The sequence below is a fragment of the Aethalodelphis obliquidens genome, unplaced genomic scaffold, assembly GCF_003676395.1.
Source record: "Aethalodelphis obliquidens isolate GAN/ISIS:26980383/991018 unplaced genomic scaffold, ASM367639v1 scaffold22, whole genome shotgun sequence".
Taxonomy (NCBI): Eukaryota; Metazoa; Chordata; class Mammalia; order Artiodactyla; family Delphinidae; genus Aethalodelphis; species Aethalodelphis obliquidens.
Genome location: NW_020837966.1, coordinates 20,207,571 through 20,225,845, shown reverse-complemented (window position 1 = coordinate 20,225,845; position 18,275 = coordinate 20,207,571). Strand labels below are relative to the sequence as shown.

Sequence of the window (18,275 nt, the reverse complement as noted above, 5' to 3'; positions counted from 1 at the left end):
CCTGCCAATGCAGGGGACACGGGTTCGATCCCTGGTCCGGGAAGATCCCACATGCCGCGGAGCAACTAAGACCGTGAACCACAACTACTGAGTCTGCGCTCTAGAGCACGTGAATCACAACTACTGAGTCTGCGCTCTAGAGCACGTGAGCCACAACTACTGAGCCCAAGCACTACAACTACCGAAGCCCACACGCCTAGAGCCCAAGCTCCGCAACAAGCGAAGCCACCGCAATGAGAAGCCCGCGCACCGCAACAAATAGTAGCCCCCGCTCGCCAAAACTGGAGAAAGCCCACGCACAGCAATGAAGACCCAACGCAGCCAAAAATAAGTAAATAAATAATAAATTAAAAAACAAACAAGTGTTGGGAAGGATGCAGGGCAACTGTTGACGGGAAACGCAAAATGGTGTTGATGGGAATGCAACCTACACATTGTTGATGGATGCAGGGCAATTGTTAATGGGAATGCAAAATGGTGTAGCCTTTTTGGAAAACAGTTTGGCTTGGCAGTTCCTCAAAAAAGAGAGTTGATGTGTGACCTGACAACTTACTCTGTTAAATGAGTGAATTATACGGTAGGTAAATTTTACTACTATTATTTTTAAAATATGGTGAGGGTGATTATCTAAAGCTATCTGCATGACTACGTTTTCCCTCCTTTCCCTAGTCTTCTTTGGGAAGGGGAATTAGAGGTTTAACAAGCAGAGGCAGCATATTATAATCTCTAACATGCCTAATATTAATTTCTGAGTAGTATACAATTGTCAATGGTTACTAAAATTTATCTTTAAATTTCACTAGACTCCCTACAGTCATTTAACTAATACTTAAACACACCAGGGGAGGGTATTGAAATAGGAGTCTTACATTTTTCATTTCTTAAATTAAGAATCTTTTTGTAGTTTTAATAATCACCCACTAAGTCATAACGTGTTTCATGAATTAGAATTTCCGTATCACATGGGTTTTTTAACCTACCTTTCCACGAACTGCTTGAGAATCCACCCATGACATCCAAACAACAGCAGCAACACATTAATGGCAATAGGGAGACAAGGAGTGATAGAGACCAAGTAAAGCAAACTATGAGGAGCTTCAAAGACTCTAGGTCACCAATTCTAGGTCAGACGGTAATTAAGTCCCATAAACTGAAATGAATTATGTACAATTTGTGTTTTAAGTTCCAAATGTATCAAGCACAGTTACTCTAAATCAGATCCAATAGATGCAAGTCAAATTCCTATGCCATATATAATTGAAAAAATGCTTCTATAAAATGTGAAAGATAACGCTTTTTGATGTAACACAACTGATAAAAACAAAAGCAAAAAATGCTTCCCTGAAAATTATGTAATTTGAGCACAAAAATAGGCCAAGAGTAAATCAACTAAAAATTTGGCAACAGAAATAATTTTCTTAGGAATGTACTCACAGGACAAGAAACTACAAAACAAACAAACAAAAACCTTATTTTTCACATGAAAATAAAATTATTCTAAACAGATGCTCATGAAACATAAACATGCTTTCAACTTTAAAATCAACTCCTCCACATAAAAATTTCCTCCAAAAATAAAATACATACTCAGAATTTAAATCTGCTTTGCTAAAATTAACTCGAGAATTTACTGAATTTCATTACTCATTAATTTTTTAAAGTAACTTCACCTCCCTTCACTTCCTTTTCTTCTCTTTCCCTTCCATTTTTCCCTTTATGCAGTTTCTCCTCTACGAAGGCAAAACAACTCATATCACTAATAAATGCAGCCTCCTTCCAAACACCACACTGACCTTTTTCTTCCACAGGAACTCTCAAGTACTAAAACAAACGTGTTTCCCTCACAATTCTCAGGTTAAAGGTATCTTTCAGAGACTCAAGAGCCGAAAATCCATCTCTTATTTCCCAGCTAGTTCCAGAACATTTTAGTGGCCAGCAGCAACATCTTAATTTGTTGCCCCTTACAGTTCCAAATTCTATTAAGATTACTTCCTACTCAGACTAATTGCTTTCCACACAAAATCTGTGTGGGAAGCTAAGAGAAGAGAGCGCAGGAGAGCCCTACACTATCTCCAAGGGAGAGCAGATACTGTACCATTTGTAAACAAAGGGGAATATGGAAAAAAATGAATGAATGAAAACAAAAAGAAAATTAATAGGGCTGATCACTGACACAAGGTGACAGGCTTTGAATCAGGAGACTTAAAAGTGCCACAGAATTTAGTCGTAACTATCTGACTGGAGCAAACAAAGACAAGTAAATTTAATCTGAATACTGAATTACATGAGTGATAAAGATGGGCAAAAATCAGAACACAACTGCTCACACAAAATCTTGACAACGTTTTTAAGAACTTCCTTTAAAATACAAATCACTAGCTCAGAAAACCTACAAGTGGGGTCCAAACCAAGAGAACATTCCTTGCATAATTATACCTTTAAAATATATTATACTTTATCAATTAATTGAGCAAGCATTAAAATATCAGTGGAACAGAGAGACCAGAAACAGACCCATACATAAATGGAAACTCAGTATATGGGAAAGGACAGATTTTTCAGCAAATAGTCTGAGAAATGACAGAGCTACTACAAAATTTTACTAGAGTTTAAAAATTTAAAAGATATCTGTTTCCCCCTCTTTCTGATTATATAAATAGGACAGTCATTGGAAAAAATTACAAAACATAGAAACAATGAAAATTGTCCGTGATGTGCCCAGTAATTATTACTAAAGTACATGTTTAGTGTATTTTTTCACTAATATTTATTTATTTAAATTGGGTATCCTTGATTAATATCCCTTTGTTTCCCTACCTCATTCACTGTGGGTATTGTCACGGGACCAGTAGTCTGAAAAGATTTTTAATATATATCACATATGGTAGTACCATTATTTAATAACCACCATTTTAAACAAAGAATTTAGGTTTGCTTCCAGCTCATTACAATTAAAAATAACTGCGTTTAATATCCCAAGAATAAACTTTGTAGGCATCTGTTTATTACCTTAGGATAAATTCCTGTAAGTGCAATTACTGAGTCAAAAGTATGAAATGCAAGAACTTTTGATACATATATTCAAAAGCCCCTCAGAAATGCTGTACCACTTTATAGTGCCATCAGTATAGAAACACCTATTTTATTCCAGTATTACACGCTTTCAAAACTCTGTATATTTAATAGTAGAAAAACACTTTAATTTGCCTTTCATTCACTGCAAGTGAAACTGAGTATTTTTACCTATGTTTACTACCCACAAAACATTTCTTTTGGGTCTGAGTAGGTCCTTTGCAATTCCTCATCCTGCAGTCCCTCAATTTTGGCACCACTGACACTGTAAGCCTGATAATTCTTTGTCAAAGGGGGATGTCCTGTGAACTGTAGAATGGTGAGCAGCAATCCTTGATCTCTACCCACTGTAAGTCATTAGCACCCAACCTTCAACTGCCCCCCAAATTTTGACAATAATAAATGTCTATAAATATTGCCAAGTGTTTCCTGGGAGACAAAAAGTATCCCCAGTTAAAAACCACTGCCTACTCCACCCCTTTATAATTGTCTTTTTCTTACTCTCATGTTATTACAGAAAAAGTAAAATTACTATGTAACACAAGTATGAACAAAGCTTTTGCGTTCTCATTTTGTACCAAGTGCTGCAAAAATAAAAATTGTTGTTTTCATATAAATGTTGAAGTGACACTAAAATATTTATCTAATTGTTCCTATGTTGAAATTATCTTTGAAATGCCATACATTTCTTTGCTCAGAAACTCACACCTGAAGATGGAATGGTACCTGCTCCAAAGCAATAGAATTATGACACAAATTCTGAAGGGAAAGTATTTGGCACTAGAAGTGAAGTTTTCAAATTAAGAGTGCTAAATATCTAATGATAATTGTACACAAAAAGGATCCAATCAGATGGAAAAGAAAGCTTCAGCAGGTAACGCTAACGTTCAGGTAATACCTTAGTGCAAACTTGGGTTTCTTCTTTGGCAACTTGTATATTCATGATAAGGACTCTAACATGTCTAAAGATTCAAGTTACACTCCTCTACTCACCCATCTCTCTCTACCAATTAAAACAAAAAGTTCAAGCAACAGTGTGTTCTGGTTAGCTTGATTTATGCTTAACTCTTAGCTAACCTTTGACCCTTTTTTGAAAATCTTTCTCAAATTTATTAACAGATCAACACGGATCCTTCCCTTCCACACAGACAGCTGAACCAAACAAGTATGAACCAAAGATAGATCTCCTCTAACAGTATGACTCAGGCTGAAGACAGCCAATTTAGAATTCAGAGGGTACTAGTTTTTTTTAAATAGCACTAGTTTAATGGCTGCAGTGGATCTACCCTCCTCCCTGCTACTGGAGAGTCACTCTTCTCATTCCATTCACCACCGATGCTATCACTTCTTCCATAATCCATTTGATACTAATGCCAAACTGCCATCAACAGAGATGAGTCCATTGTTTTACCACCACATCTGCCAGAGCCTAGGTAGGCCATGGGCCCTTTTTTCATTCTACAAACTCACAATGTAATGTCAGTGTCAACAGCAGTTAGAAAGCCCAGAAACAATGTAAGACATTGATCCTTCACAAAATTAGTTTGAAAAACAAGATACATAAACAATAAACAAATAGAAATAAAACAGCATAGACTATCAGATGCAAAGATTTCAGTGATGGTATAATAGAACAAAGAAAACGGAGATGAAATGTAGGTTTAGAGCCATCAAGAAAAGCCTCAGGACAAAGTGGGACTTTAAAAGGTGAACCTGAAAAGCATGAGTAGAGTATGAAAAAGGAAGTGGGAAAGTATAGGACTTAAACATAGAAGGAGTTTAATATGGACAAATGACTTTTTCAAACTCAGCACTATTGACAGTTAGGCTGCAGAGCTCTGTATTGTGGTAGGCTGTCCTGTGCATTGTAGGATGTTCAGCAACATCTGCGACCCCTACACTGTGATGCCAGTAATCCCCATCACAAATGGTGACAATCAAAACTGTCTCTAGAACCTGACAAATGAACCCTGGGGTTGGGGGGAAGGGAGGCTTGCTCCCAGTTGAAAAGCACTGCAATACACAATCTCTTTTGTTGAGAATTACACTGGTTCCTGAAAAACAGTAAGGCTGGCAAAATCAGAGGTGCAACACCAAACTCTCAAAAAATCTGAAGAATAAAACAGCACGAATATATATATTTTAAGAGACAGAGGAGAAATTCTAAAATGTACATGAGTCATTCAAAAAATGCTCATTAGCATTAAAATCTATCTCATGAATCACTTCTAGTCGTACAGGAAAATGAGCTGTGGAGATATGATCTAGAATTTATTTTTCCTAGGGTGTAGTCTTCTGTTCATTGAGAAAGGTGAAGGAAAAAACACAACAAACAACAGCAAAAAGTCCTTCCACCTGGACCCAGATATCAATTCATGCGGTGCAAAGCAAAGGAAGTTTTAAATACTCAAGTTTTTAAAGGAGATTGAATGAACATACATAAATGGTTTTATAATTTGTTAACGAAATATAAAATGAGTTAACACAGCAGTGGTGGCAGATTACTGTACACTTTAGTACACCGGTTTCATCCTGGAGAATCCTTTTAGAGTCTGAAGGTGAAGCTCAAAGTGTCTTTATAGTGTTTGCAATATTGGCTTTTTATAGTGTGGTATGTATCTATTTTGTGCTATTCCATTTACAGATTATTTTTATTAGTGTTTTGAAGTATGACCCAGAGTTATGCTACCTTACAATTACTAATAAAATATAATTATTTAGAAAGCATTTTTCTCTATCTACACACTCTCAAAACAAAGAAAAAATAATAACCACTAAAAGCATAGTATCTACTGAGAAAACAATTTGTACTCTAGTCTAAGAACTGTCTGAACATGTGAAAAATGAACACAACAACACTGAAATGGATAACCCTTCCTGAGAATCTCCATCTACGTAAGATGAAACTAAGAAGATTAACTGGAATTTTTTTTTTCAGGGAAATGTTTTTAAAACAAGTAACTGACAAGCCCAAAGCTAACATCATGCTCAGTGGTAATTAGCTGAAAGCTTCTCCTCTAAGATCAAGAACAAGACAAGAATGTGCACTCTCACCAGTTTTACTCAACATAGTACTGGTAGTCCTAGCCACAGCAATTAGGCAAGAAAAAGAAATAAAAGGCAACCAAGTCCAAAAGGAAGAGTAAAACTATCTCTATTTGCAGGTAACATTATATTATGTATAGAAAAGTCCAAAGACACAACCAAAAGACTGTTAAAACAAATGAATTCAGTAAAGTTGCAGAATACAAACTCAAGATAGAAAACTCAAGTGTGTTTCTACACACTAATAATTCACTATTGGAAACAGAACTATCCCATTTACAACAGCATCAAAAACAATGATATACTTAGGAATGAATTTAAGCAAGGAGGTGAAAGATCAGTACACTGAAGATTTTAAGACACTGATGAAAGAAAGTGAAGACACTTTCAAATGCAAAGATATTCCATGCTCATGGAATGGAATAATATTGTTAAAATGGCCAAATACTACCCAAAGCAATCTACAGATTCAATGCAATCCCTACCAAAATGCCAATGGCATCTTTCAGAGAAACAGGAAAAAAAAAATCCTAAATTCGTATGGAACCACAAAAGACTCTGGACTGCCAAAGCAATCTTGAGAAACAAGAATAAAGATGGAGGCCTCACACAATCTGATTTCAACTATATAACAAAGCTATAGTAATCAAAACAGTATGGTAGTGGCGTAAAAACAAACAGATCAGTGGAACAGAACAGAGGGTCCAAAAATAAACCCATGCATGTATAAATACAGTCAATTAATTTTTGGAAAAGGAACAAAGACTATACAACGGGGAAAGGATAGTCTCTTCAATTAGTGGTGCTGGGAAAACTGAATAGCCACATGCAGAAGAATGAAACTGGATCACTATCTTACACCTACACAAAAATCAACTCAAAATGGATTAAAGACTTGATCGTAAGACCCAAAACCGTAAAACTCTTAAACATGATTTTTTGGACCTGACTCTAAAAGCAAAGGCGAAAAATGCAAAAATAAAGAAATGGGACCACATCAAACTAAAAAGCTTCTGCACAGTGGAGGAAACCATCAATAAAATTAAAAGGCAACCTATGAAATGGCAGAAAATATTTGCAAAGCAGATAGCTGATAAGGTTAACATCCAAGATATACAGGGAATTCATACAACTCAATAGCAAAAAAAAAAAAAACCAAAAACCTTATTTTTAAATGGGCAGAGGATATGAACAGAGATTTCTGCAAACAAGACATTCAAATGGCCAAGAGGTACATGAAAAAGTGCTCAACATCACTAATGCTGAACTGTACACTTAAAAATGACTATATGTCAATTATATCTCAATAAAGCTAGTGGAAAATGATTAAAATGGTAATTTTCGTTTTTCTTTTTTTGCGGTACGCGGGCCTCTCACTCTTGCGGCCTCTCCCGTTGCAGAGCACAGGCTCCGGACACGCAGGCTCAGCAGCCATGGCTCACGGGCCCAGCCGCTCTGCGGCATGTGGGATCTTCCCGGACCGGGGCACGAACCCATGTCCCCTGCATCGGCAGGCGGACTCTCAACCACTGCGCCACCAGGGAAGCCAGGTAAATTTTATATTATGTATGTTTCACCGCAGTAAAACAGAATATAAATTTAAACTGCCATATTTAAGAGATACTACTTTTCAAACTGAGAGAGCCTCATAAAGGCTGACAAATAGATTCGGGGGTCAGACATCATAGTAAAATTGCATAATTCTGGAAACAAAAAAAAGACTCTGCAAAACTCCAGCGATACAAAACAGATTACATACAGGGCTTCAGACTTAACAACAGTGCAGGAAGAAAGCAACAGGAAAATGCCTTCAAAATTCAAAAAAAAAACTCTTTTCAACCTAGAATTTTGTACTCCAACTATCCATTTAAGTAAATGGGTAGGAAAAAAAAAACATTTTCGTTGAAAGTACAAAAAAAGATGTATTTCCTATCATGCTTTCTCTCAGTCCACCAAAACAATGAAGTAAACCAAGAAAGAGAATGTGACATGCTATCAAGGAAACTAAAGACCCAAGAGGAGAAAGTGAATTTCAGAATAATGATAAAGGCAGATTCCAAGAGCGGAGGAATAGGGCAGGTCTAAGAGCAACCACTCCAGAATGGAGCAGTTAAGAAGGCTGGACAAGAGATTTTTAAAAAAATATAAAATTGGTAGAAGACCTAATATGTCATATTTTGCAATGAGATCTAAACAACTAAAGTTTGGGGTGGAATTAGCCATAAGTATACAGAAAATTAAATGGAAAACATAGCATTCACTAAGACAATGTGTGTAACACATGCTGAACTGACCAAATTTTCAATATAATTATACTGAAGACATTGGGCAATGGAAGTGAGAAGTATGTATGTATGGAGTGAAGGAGAGGAAGTAAAAAAAACTAAATCCTCACTGTGATTATTATGAAATCAATAATTAATTCTAAAAATTTAAAGAAAAAAGGGATTTTCTAAGACTGTAACTTAGAAATAGGCAGATTAACACCCATTCCCCCAAGAAAATAATGATTTTAAAGTGGTTATCTCTAGGGAATAGGGGAAAAAAAGGAAAGAACACAGAAGACTTTTTTCTGTTCCCTTTGTCATATTAATAAACTCACTAAATCCTGTGCATGTAAAACTTCGATGAAAGTAAAAATCACATGGTAAAAAAAAAAAAATTAAAAAGCATTGGTGCTAGAGTCTGAAAGTTTGGTTGGGTTCAAATTTTAGTTCAGCCACTTTTTCATTTGTATGACCTAAGAGAGATAACTCCAGACTCCCTTTGTTTCCCTTCTCTAAAATGGAGGTAACAGTATCTACTTCACAGAACTGCTGTGAGGATTACATTAGTGTAAGCAGACTGCTTAGCAAAGTGGCTGACACCTAGTAAGTACTCAATCAATGGCTGTTTGTCCTCAAGAAACTCAGGATGTGGAGAACATCTGAGTAATACTGCAGAAATATGCAGAGTTTTCCAGACGGCTTTCCAGGTGTAAAAATGGATTGGGACAGTGAGAAAGACCTCTTTTAGGGCATAAGATGGTTGAGCTTATCTTATATACTCTCACATAACATAACAGATAATATAACAAATTGAGGCCATCTCTCCAGCCTAAGAGCACTTCTAGAGCCTCTTTAATTATTCCCTTCTATTAGAGAAAGGAGAAAATTTACCCAATATTCCTTCTTCACCCATTCACAAAATTATTTCCTTTTAAAAAGTAAACATAATACTTTAGCTAATGTAAGAATTTAGAACAGGGAAAAAAACCTACACTTCACCCAGCTTTGTCAAACCTTAGCTAGTCATATTTTTAATAGTTCTAAACTAGAAGATATTTAAATATATTGCACTTACTGCAAAAGTTCTTTGACTCTACCAGTACCTCCAATCCATTGATCCTACCACCTTTTTACTGTCCCTCACCACCTTCATTATCAAGATTAAATTATAATTAATCATTAACCATTAGTCATCCCCTTGCATACAGCTGCCCTCTCCGGCTTCACTGTACTCACAAAGTCAACTTTACTAGTAGGTTAAAATGCAATCCCCACCAAATCTGTGCCTATACAGCAGCACACATGGGCACAAACACAAAATTAAAGAAAAATGAATCACCATGCTGGCTTGTTTCAAGTACACTACCAGATTAATATTTTATTTCCCTAGTTTATCCACTTCCAGACTATTCTAGGTAACTATTTCATATCTTCTCTCTCCTCAAACCCCTACTGAGTTCTCCCTCACTCTCACAATTAATGACCTTGAATTTCCAGAGTCCCACCACATTTATCCACCTACTAGTAGGCTCATGCACACCCCGAATTCCCACCTGTTATAAACTACCCATGTTCTCATCTACTTACATGCCAGATTCTCCATTTGCACACCTGCTCAAGAGCATCACTTGTGTAATTCTCCCCTTTCTTCTATCAACCATATCAACTTTTTAAATCTCTAATGGATCATTTCCACTACCTTACAAATACATCTATATTTCTCCCATCTCAAAATTTTGTTCTTCCCTCCACTTACCCTCCTAGCTCCCCCATCATTTATTTGCTCTCCTTTGAAGGAAAACTCCTTGAAATAGTTGTCTCCCTCCCATTATCCCTCAAACCCACTCCAAACAAGTTTTCACTCCCACCACTAAAATTAATCTGCTCTTATCAAGGTCATCAATTACCTCCATATTGCTAAATCCAATGATCATTTCTCACACCTCATCTTAACAGCATATAAAGAGTACTTCACACAGTTAGTTGATCCTTTTTCCTCAATTACTTTCTGATACTGTCTTTTAACTTGCTGATCTTTCCTACTCATTGTCCTTTTCTGGTTTCACAAAATGCTCCATGCTGGAGTAATCCAAAGCTCAACCAATCAATTCTCTGTCTACACCTGGTGATACTGTCAAGTCTGGAAGTTTTAAATACTATTTGCCCATGAAATCTCCTGATCTCCACATTCACCCATTCAACCACCTGCTCCACATCAAAATAGCATTCAGCATGTCCAACAGTGAACTGCTGGTCTTTCCCACAAATTGCTCCTCACACACCTTTTCCCATTTCAGGTGTGAAGAAATTCCATCCTTCTAGCTGCTATGGCAAACCGGAGTCATTCCTGACTCCATTTTTTCTCTCACACACCACACCCTATCTTCAGGAAATCCTGCCAGCTGCACCTTCAAAATGTATTAAAAATGTTGACTAATTCTCACCACCTCCTACCACTTAATCCACCTCTTCAAAAACACTATTATTTTCAATAACTGCTGCTTCTAGTTTACTTTACCTAAAGTCTATTATCAGCACGGCCGTTCATACAACTCTCTTAACACTTAAGTCTGACGATGTCACTTCTCAACGCAAAACCCCACACTGGCTGCTGATTTCACTCAGAGTAAAGTCTAAAAAGTCCTTACCATGGTCCACATTGCCTACATGATTTGACCCCAATCTCCTTTAACCTCTCTGATTTCCTCTGCTTGGTCAGTCTACTCCAGCCACAGTGGCCACCTTTGTTAGTCTGCAAAAAAGTAAGACACACTCCTTCTTAAGGGCCTTTGCACTGGAAGTCCTCTGCCTGGAATGCTCTTCTACTAAATATATGCATGGCCAACTTCTTGTCTCGCTCAACTGTCACCTTCAAAATGAGGCTTACTCTGACCACCTTATTTAAAAGTACAACTACCTCTTCGGGCTTCCCTGGTGGCGCAGTGGTTGAGAGTCCGCCTGCCGATGCAGGGGACACGGGTTCGTGCCCCGGTCCGGGAAGATCCCACATGCCGCGGAGCGGCTGGGCCCGTGAGCCATGGCCGCTGAGCCTGCGCATCCGGAGCCTGTGCTCCGCAACGGGAGAGGCCACAACAGTGAGAGGCTCGCATACAGCAAAAAAAAAAAAAAAAAAGAAACTTTCTAATAAAACCATTCAAACTGGAAACTAAAAAGCAAAGTTGATCCAATTACATTTGTAAAGGGCTACTGGCATTTCTTTTTCACATATGCCTGAATTTAATTCCTCAGAACACAAAGGTTTGCTCAAGTATGCTATAGTTTTTTCTGATGACTTTTTTTAAAGCTACTATTAAATTCTCCTTCTTTTTTATTTTACTGAAGTATATAAATATTAAGCATATTTGGGGGCACAGAAATGGGAGTGACTTTCACTTCTTTTATGAAATACTGCACTGTTCAAATTGTTTTAAATAAGGTACCCTATCCTGATCTTATAATTAAAAAAAAAAAACATTTTAAATACTCGGCCACATTTCTCAACACTACGCCTCACACCAACACCAAATTCAATAATTTTAAAAATTACCACATTTAGAAAACTTCATTCCATTAATGCGATTCTATAATTTGAAGTTTTTGTACAGTTCAACTACAAATGTTTCAAAAAGCAAAACCTTCAAACAATCACAAACAATAATATGATTTTATCCACAAATCCGCATACCAACAACTTTTAAAGACTACCAACTAAATATAAAAGGAATATACTTTTAAAATGTTTAAAACCTTTTCTTATTTGAAACATACCAACACTTAAATCAATCTACTTACACTGTAAACTCAGAAGCCTTTCTTTTAAAATAATTCTTCCAAACTGTCTGTACTACCCATCCAAAACACTTAAATATGTACTTTTCCTAAACCTTCAAAGAGCTAACAACACTGTATTAATCAAATCTAAATCAGGAGAAACTGTAAGACTCTCCATTATTTTAAGAAAACTGGGACACTACTGACGTTTGAAAGACATTCAGTTTCAAAGATATAAAAATGTGGAAAAAACACACGCTGATGAGGAATATTTACAGAAAATTAATTTTAAAACGTCTTTCTGGGTAGCAAAGAGATTCTAGGATTAAACTGTTAACTTAATAAAATTTGTAATTATGTCAAAATTTTGAGGTATATCTGGAATTTATATACATAGCATAAAAAAATTCAAAAAGCAAAATCTTAAAGCAATTTCAATTTTATTCCCATCTAATCTGACCAAGCTCTACTGCACTTCACACATTATTAAGCTAGTATTGACACTAAAGCTTTCACCTCCCCACCCAAAACTTAAAAATAGAAATGTATATCAAAAATGATAATTACTGAATCAGATTACTCTTACAGCATATGCTGACTTAAGGAGCAACTGAAAAAAATTACTCTTAAGGAACTACACATTTAAGTTTCCCAAGTCCTAATTTTAAAGATAAACTTAACACATAGTTGATACTGGCAAATACTGATAAAAGCAGTTGAGCAAAATATTAAATGAAATATAACACTTTTAAAATAATAAACACTATAACGGACTGTGGTTTGTGTGCTCACCAGTGCATCCCAAGGTACCTAGCACAGTACCCAGATAGAATATATGCTCAATAATCATTTGTTGACATCTCAATAAAGATTTGAAGGAATTTAAGCAAACTTGATACACAGAAATTACACAAAAACTAACTTGAAGAACAGTATATAACAAAGCCAGAAAACTTCACACCAGCATTTTTTACATAAAATGTCACATAATATGCATTTACTATCACACACTATGCATTCAATAAATCCCAGCCCCTTTTCCTTCCACTTTCTTTTTAACAGTGTACACCTAAAATGTTTACTTCATAAAACTCAATTAACATCAAAACCTTTAAGAATACATCTGCATAAAACAATCCATATCTGAATGTAATCAGTAAAAATAAAAAGACATACAAATCATTGATGAATGTTACAGACTGTGTTTGTATCCACCCAAATTTCTTTTGTTGAAGGCCCTAGCCCAGTGTGATAGCATTTGAGGATAAGGCCTTTGGGAGACAATTAGGTATGAGTGAGGACCTGAGAGTAACACCCTCCTGATGGGACTACTACTTTTAGTAGAAAAAAATGGGGGGTGTGGAGGGCAGGCAGGAGAGCAGTCCCCCAGGCCCCATCCCCTCCATGTGTGGCCACAAAAAGGAGGTGACCTTGGGCAAGCCAGGAAGAGTTCTCACCAGAACCCAACCATGCCAGCACTGTGAGCTCAGACTTCCAGCCTCCATAACTGTAAGAAGATAATTTCTGTTGTTTGAGCCACCCAGTCTACGGTATTTTCCTACAGTAGCCCAAGCTAAGACAGCAAGTCTACTACTTTGAAGGAACAGTGACATAGGATACAGAAGCATATAATGATCAAAAAACAAATTATGGCCTCTAAGGGCCTAGCTTGGTAGAAGAAATAATACTTATATTAAAGTACCCATACAGGGACTTCCCTGGTGGCGCAGCGGTTAAGAATCCGCCAGCGGGGGCTTCCCTGGTGGCGCAGTGGTTGAGAGTCCGCCTGTCGATGCAGGGGACACGAGTTTGTGCCTCGGTCCGGGAAGATCCCACATGCCACGGAGCGGCTGGGCCCGTGAGCCATGGCCGCTGAGCCTGGGCATCCGGAGCCTGTGCTCCGCGGCGGGAGGGGCCACAGCAGTGAGAGGCCCGCGTACCGCAAAAAAAAAATAATAATAAAAAAGAATCCGCCTGCCAATGCAGGGGACACGAGTTTAATCCCCGGTCCAGGCAGATCCCACATGCACAGAGCAACTAATCCCGTGCGCCACAACTACTGAGTCTGCGCTCTAGAGCTAGCGACCCACAACTATGGAGCCCGCATGCTGCAACTACTGAAGCCCATGTGCCTAGAGCCCGTGCTCCACAACAAGAGAAGCCACCACAACGAGAAGCCCACGCACCGCAACGAAGAGTACCCCCACTTGCCGCAACTAAAGCCCACGCACAGCAACGAAGACCCAACGTGGCCAAAAATAAATAAATAAATTTACTTTAAAAAAAGCCAATTGATGAAACCATTAAAAAAAAAAAGTCCCCATACAGAGTAGAAAATGGTAAAATGCAGACTTTAGAAAGGCAAGATTACTATCTTGTTTTAAAATCTAGGGAGGCGTAAAAACAAGCAAAATTGACAAAGGATAAATAGAATCTGCACACAGGAAAAAAAGGGAAGAGAGAAAGCAAGCAAACTCAGAATTTTCACACATACACAAAGCTCAAAATTCTGATACCAATAATATTTTCTATTTTTTTCTAAAGAAAAGAATATTTCTTTAATAGATGAAGACAAGATTCTTATTTTTCTCCCATTTAGATATTTAATCCAGCTCCTAACTCTGCGACACGTTTTAAGCGAGGCAATTTCAGCGCGCTCAAAGCCTACAGAACCGCAAGTGGAAACAGACTAACAGAAAATATGATCAATGCATGTCATAAATATGGTAGTTTCTATGGAGAAAAGGAAATCCAAGAGAGCTTCTCAGGCGATCTGTATGTATTTGAATGGAGCTGTCTGAACAGTCTTAAAAGACAAGTTGAAGTTATCCCATGAGGAAGAATGTCAGAGGCAACAAACAGAAAGATGCTATTAGAGGGACTTCCCTGGTGGCGCAGTGGTTGGGAGTCCGCCTTGCTAATGCAGGGGACATGGGTTAGGGCCCTGGTCCGGGAGGATCCCACGTGCCGGGGAGCAGCTGAGCCCTTTCGCCACAACTACTGAAGTCCGGGAGCCTAGAACCCCTGCTCCACAACAGGGACAGGCCACTGCGGTGAGAGGTCCGCGCACCGCAGCGAGGGGTGGCCCCTGCTTGCCGCAGCTAGAAAGGGCCCGCGTGCAGCAACGAGGACCCAACGCAGCCAAAAATAAATAAATAAATTTTTTAAAAAAACAGATGCTATTAGAATTTAATACTAGCAAAACAGAGCACTGCATACTCAGTGAACTGCAAGTCACTTGGCAAAGTTACATACAGTGGCAAGAGACAAACTGGAGAGGTAAAAAAAGCCCAGATCAAGAAACCAGTATAAAGAATAAAACAGTATTTGCCTAACTAATAGGATAAAAGTATAAGAATGAATGATACAAACTAGTAATGCTATACAAGGGAGAATTCAAAGGAAACAGAGAGACAATACATCCTAGTTAGAACAGTCCTAGTCTACACCTGGTGTTCTGCCCAGTTTACCATGTGTATCATATTTAATGAAGTATTATTAATAATTACACTAGGGACTTGCCTGGTGGCGCAGTGGCTAAGAATCTGCCTGCCGATGCAGGGGACACGGGTTCGAGCCCTCTTCTGGGAAGATCCCACATGCCGCGGAGCACCTAAGCCAGTGTGCCACAACTACTGAGCCCACGTGCCTAGAACCCGTGCTCCACAGCAAGAGAGGCCACTGCAATGAGAGGCCCCCACAACACAGCTAAGAGTGGCCCCCGCTCCCCGCAACTAGAGAGGGCCCGTGTGCAGCAATGAAGACCCAATCCAGCCAAAATAAATAAATAAATTTTAAAATAATAATAATTACATTAAAATATGCAGGTTTGGTAGACCTCTCTACTTTGTACCTCCAATTTCTCTCACCTTGTCAGACTGTTTTTGAAATGCATGAGTAATGAAGAGAGTCCTCACTTTAACACAGTTACATCTGAAAAATGACAGAAATCTTTCTCACCTGTTCCAGGCTCAACTTAACCCTTCCCTTTCAAAGACAGTATGCAGCGGGTGGCTATGGCTGCTAACTCCTTTGGAGCTGGGAGAAGTGGTCAACACTGCTGCCACTAATGTCCCATTGGTGTACTGACCAGGTGTGTAGTAATCTGTGACTCTATGAGATACACATAGCTGCCAGGCTATCAGTCAGCAGAGTTCATGGGTAATTACAGATTAGGTATATGCAGAGCAGTTAATTAAGACACAAAGCTAGCAATCCACCAACGAAGTGAGAAATTCAAGGTTCTCTCTCTCCCCTACACATATAAGAATGGTCCAATGAAGCTAATGGACGTATTTGTGCAGTAATAAGAACTATGGGCAAATCAAAACTACAATGAGACATCATCTCACACCGGTCAGAGTGGCCATCATCAAAAAATCTAGAAACAATAAATGCTGGAGAGGGTGTGGAGAAAAGGGAACACTCTTGCACTGTTGGTGGGAATGTAAATTGATACAGCCACTATGGAGAACAGTATGGAGGTTCCTTAAAAAAACTAAAAATAGAACTACCATGTGACCCAGCAATCCCACTACTGGGCATATACCCTGAGGAAACCATAATTCAAAAAGAGTCATGTACCAAAATGTTCAATGCAGCACTGTTTACAATAGCCAGGACATGGAAGCAACCTAACTGTCCATCGACAGATGAATGGATAAGAAGATGTGGCACATATATACAATGGAATATTACTCAGCCATAAAAAGAAACGTTATTGAGCTATATTTGTAGTGAGGTGGATGGACCTAGAGTCTGTCATACAGAGTGAAGTAAGTCAGAAAGAGAAAAACAAATACTGTATGCTAACACATATATATGGAATCTAAGAGAAAAAAAAGTCATGAAGAACCTAGGGGCAAGATGGGAATAAAGACACAGACCTACTAGAGAATGGACTTGAGGATATGGGGAGGGGGAAGGGTAAGCTGTGACAAAGAGAGAGAGTGGCGTGGACATATATACACTACCAAACGTAAAAGAGATAGCTAGTGGGAAGCAGCCGCATAGCACAGGGAGATCAGCTTGGTGCTCTGTGACCACCTAGAGGGGTGGGATAGGGAGGGTGGGAGGGAGACACAAGAGGGAAGAGATATGGGAACATATGTATAACTGATTCACTTTGTTATACAGCAGAAACTAACACACCATTGAAAAGCAATTATACTCCAATAAAGATGTTTTAAAAAAAAAAAGGAACTATGCATACTGCTGTCTGCTCCCAGATCCTAACAGAGTTCCTAAAACCCTTGAAAATAAAGGTGCTAAGAGAATCTTCTGTTGTAAAATTTAGTCTCTGGCCCCAGTTCCTGACACAGAGCTACTAAATCCCTTGGAATTTCCTGGGTGATAGATATGTCTTTTATTCTAACGAGGCAACTCTGACTCTTGGTAGGCTCCTAGATGGGGGCTGGTCACCAGAAAGATGGAGTCATGATTAGAAGCTTGGTACTTTCAACCGCACTTCCCACTGTCATTCTTTGGAGAGGGGCTAAAAGTGGAATTAATCATCGATTATGCCCACCTGATGAAGCCTCCATAGACATCTATCAACTATGGGGATCAGAGAGGTTCTGGGTTGGTGAGCAAGAATGTATCCACCTGCCGGGAGGGTGGTGCACGCAAACTCCACAGGCATCTGTGCTCAGGACCCTTCTGGACCTCCCCCTATGTATCTCTTCATCTGGCTACTCCTTCATAACCTTTAACATCCTGTGCAATATTAATAAACGAATAATCTAGATAGTAAACTTCCTGAGTTTTGCGAGCCACTCTAGCAAATTAACAGAACCTGAGGAAGGGGTCATAGAACCCTCTAATTTTTAGCCTGCTGGTCAGAAACACAGGTATAACAGCCTGGACTTCTGACTGGTGTCTGAAGGGGATAGGTAGGTGGCAGTATTGTGGGACTAAGCCCTTAACATGTGAGATCTGATGCTAACTCCAAGTAGAAAATGGCACTACTGAATTGTCGGAGACTCAGGTGGTATCACAGAATTGCCACATATCTAACGTCAAAAGCATTGTCAGTATGACCAGCAAGCAGAAAGAGTTCTAGACAATATCTGATCAGATAAAAGGCAAAACATTTGGGACTTTCATCTTAACTGAAAGTCA

General features: G+C 38.5%; 1 protein-coding gene across 3 annotated transcripts in view; it reads right to left on the bottom strand.

Annotated features, from left to right (window-relative positions):
* The window catches only part of PPP4R2 (protein phosphatase 4 regulatory subunit 2), a 54,191-nt gene that overhangs the window by 22,133 nt on the left and 13,783 nt on the right, over positions 1-18,275 (bottom strand). Inside the window, exon 1 of one of the 3 annotated variants that reach the window (XM_027121406.1) lies at positions 2,818-2,837. The exons of the other annotated variants lie outside the window; for them this stretch is intronic. Within the exon in view, the coding sequence (XP_026977207.1) occupies positions 2,818-2,822 (5 nt within the window). The 5' untranslated portion in view covers positions 2,823-2,837. Of the gene's footprint in view, positions 1-2,817; positions 2,838-18,275 lie in introns of those variants that run through there. 3 annotated transcript variants of the gene reach the window in all.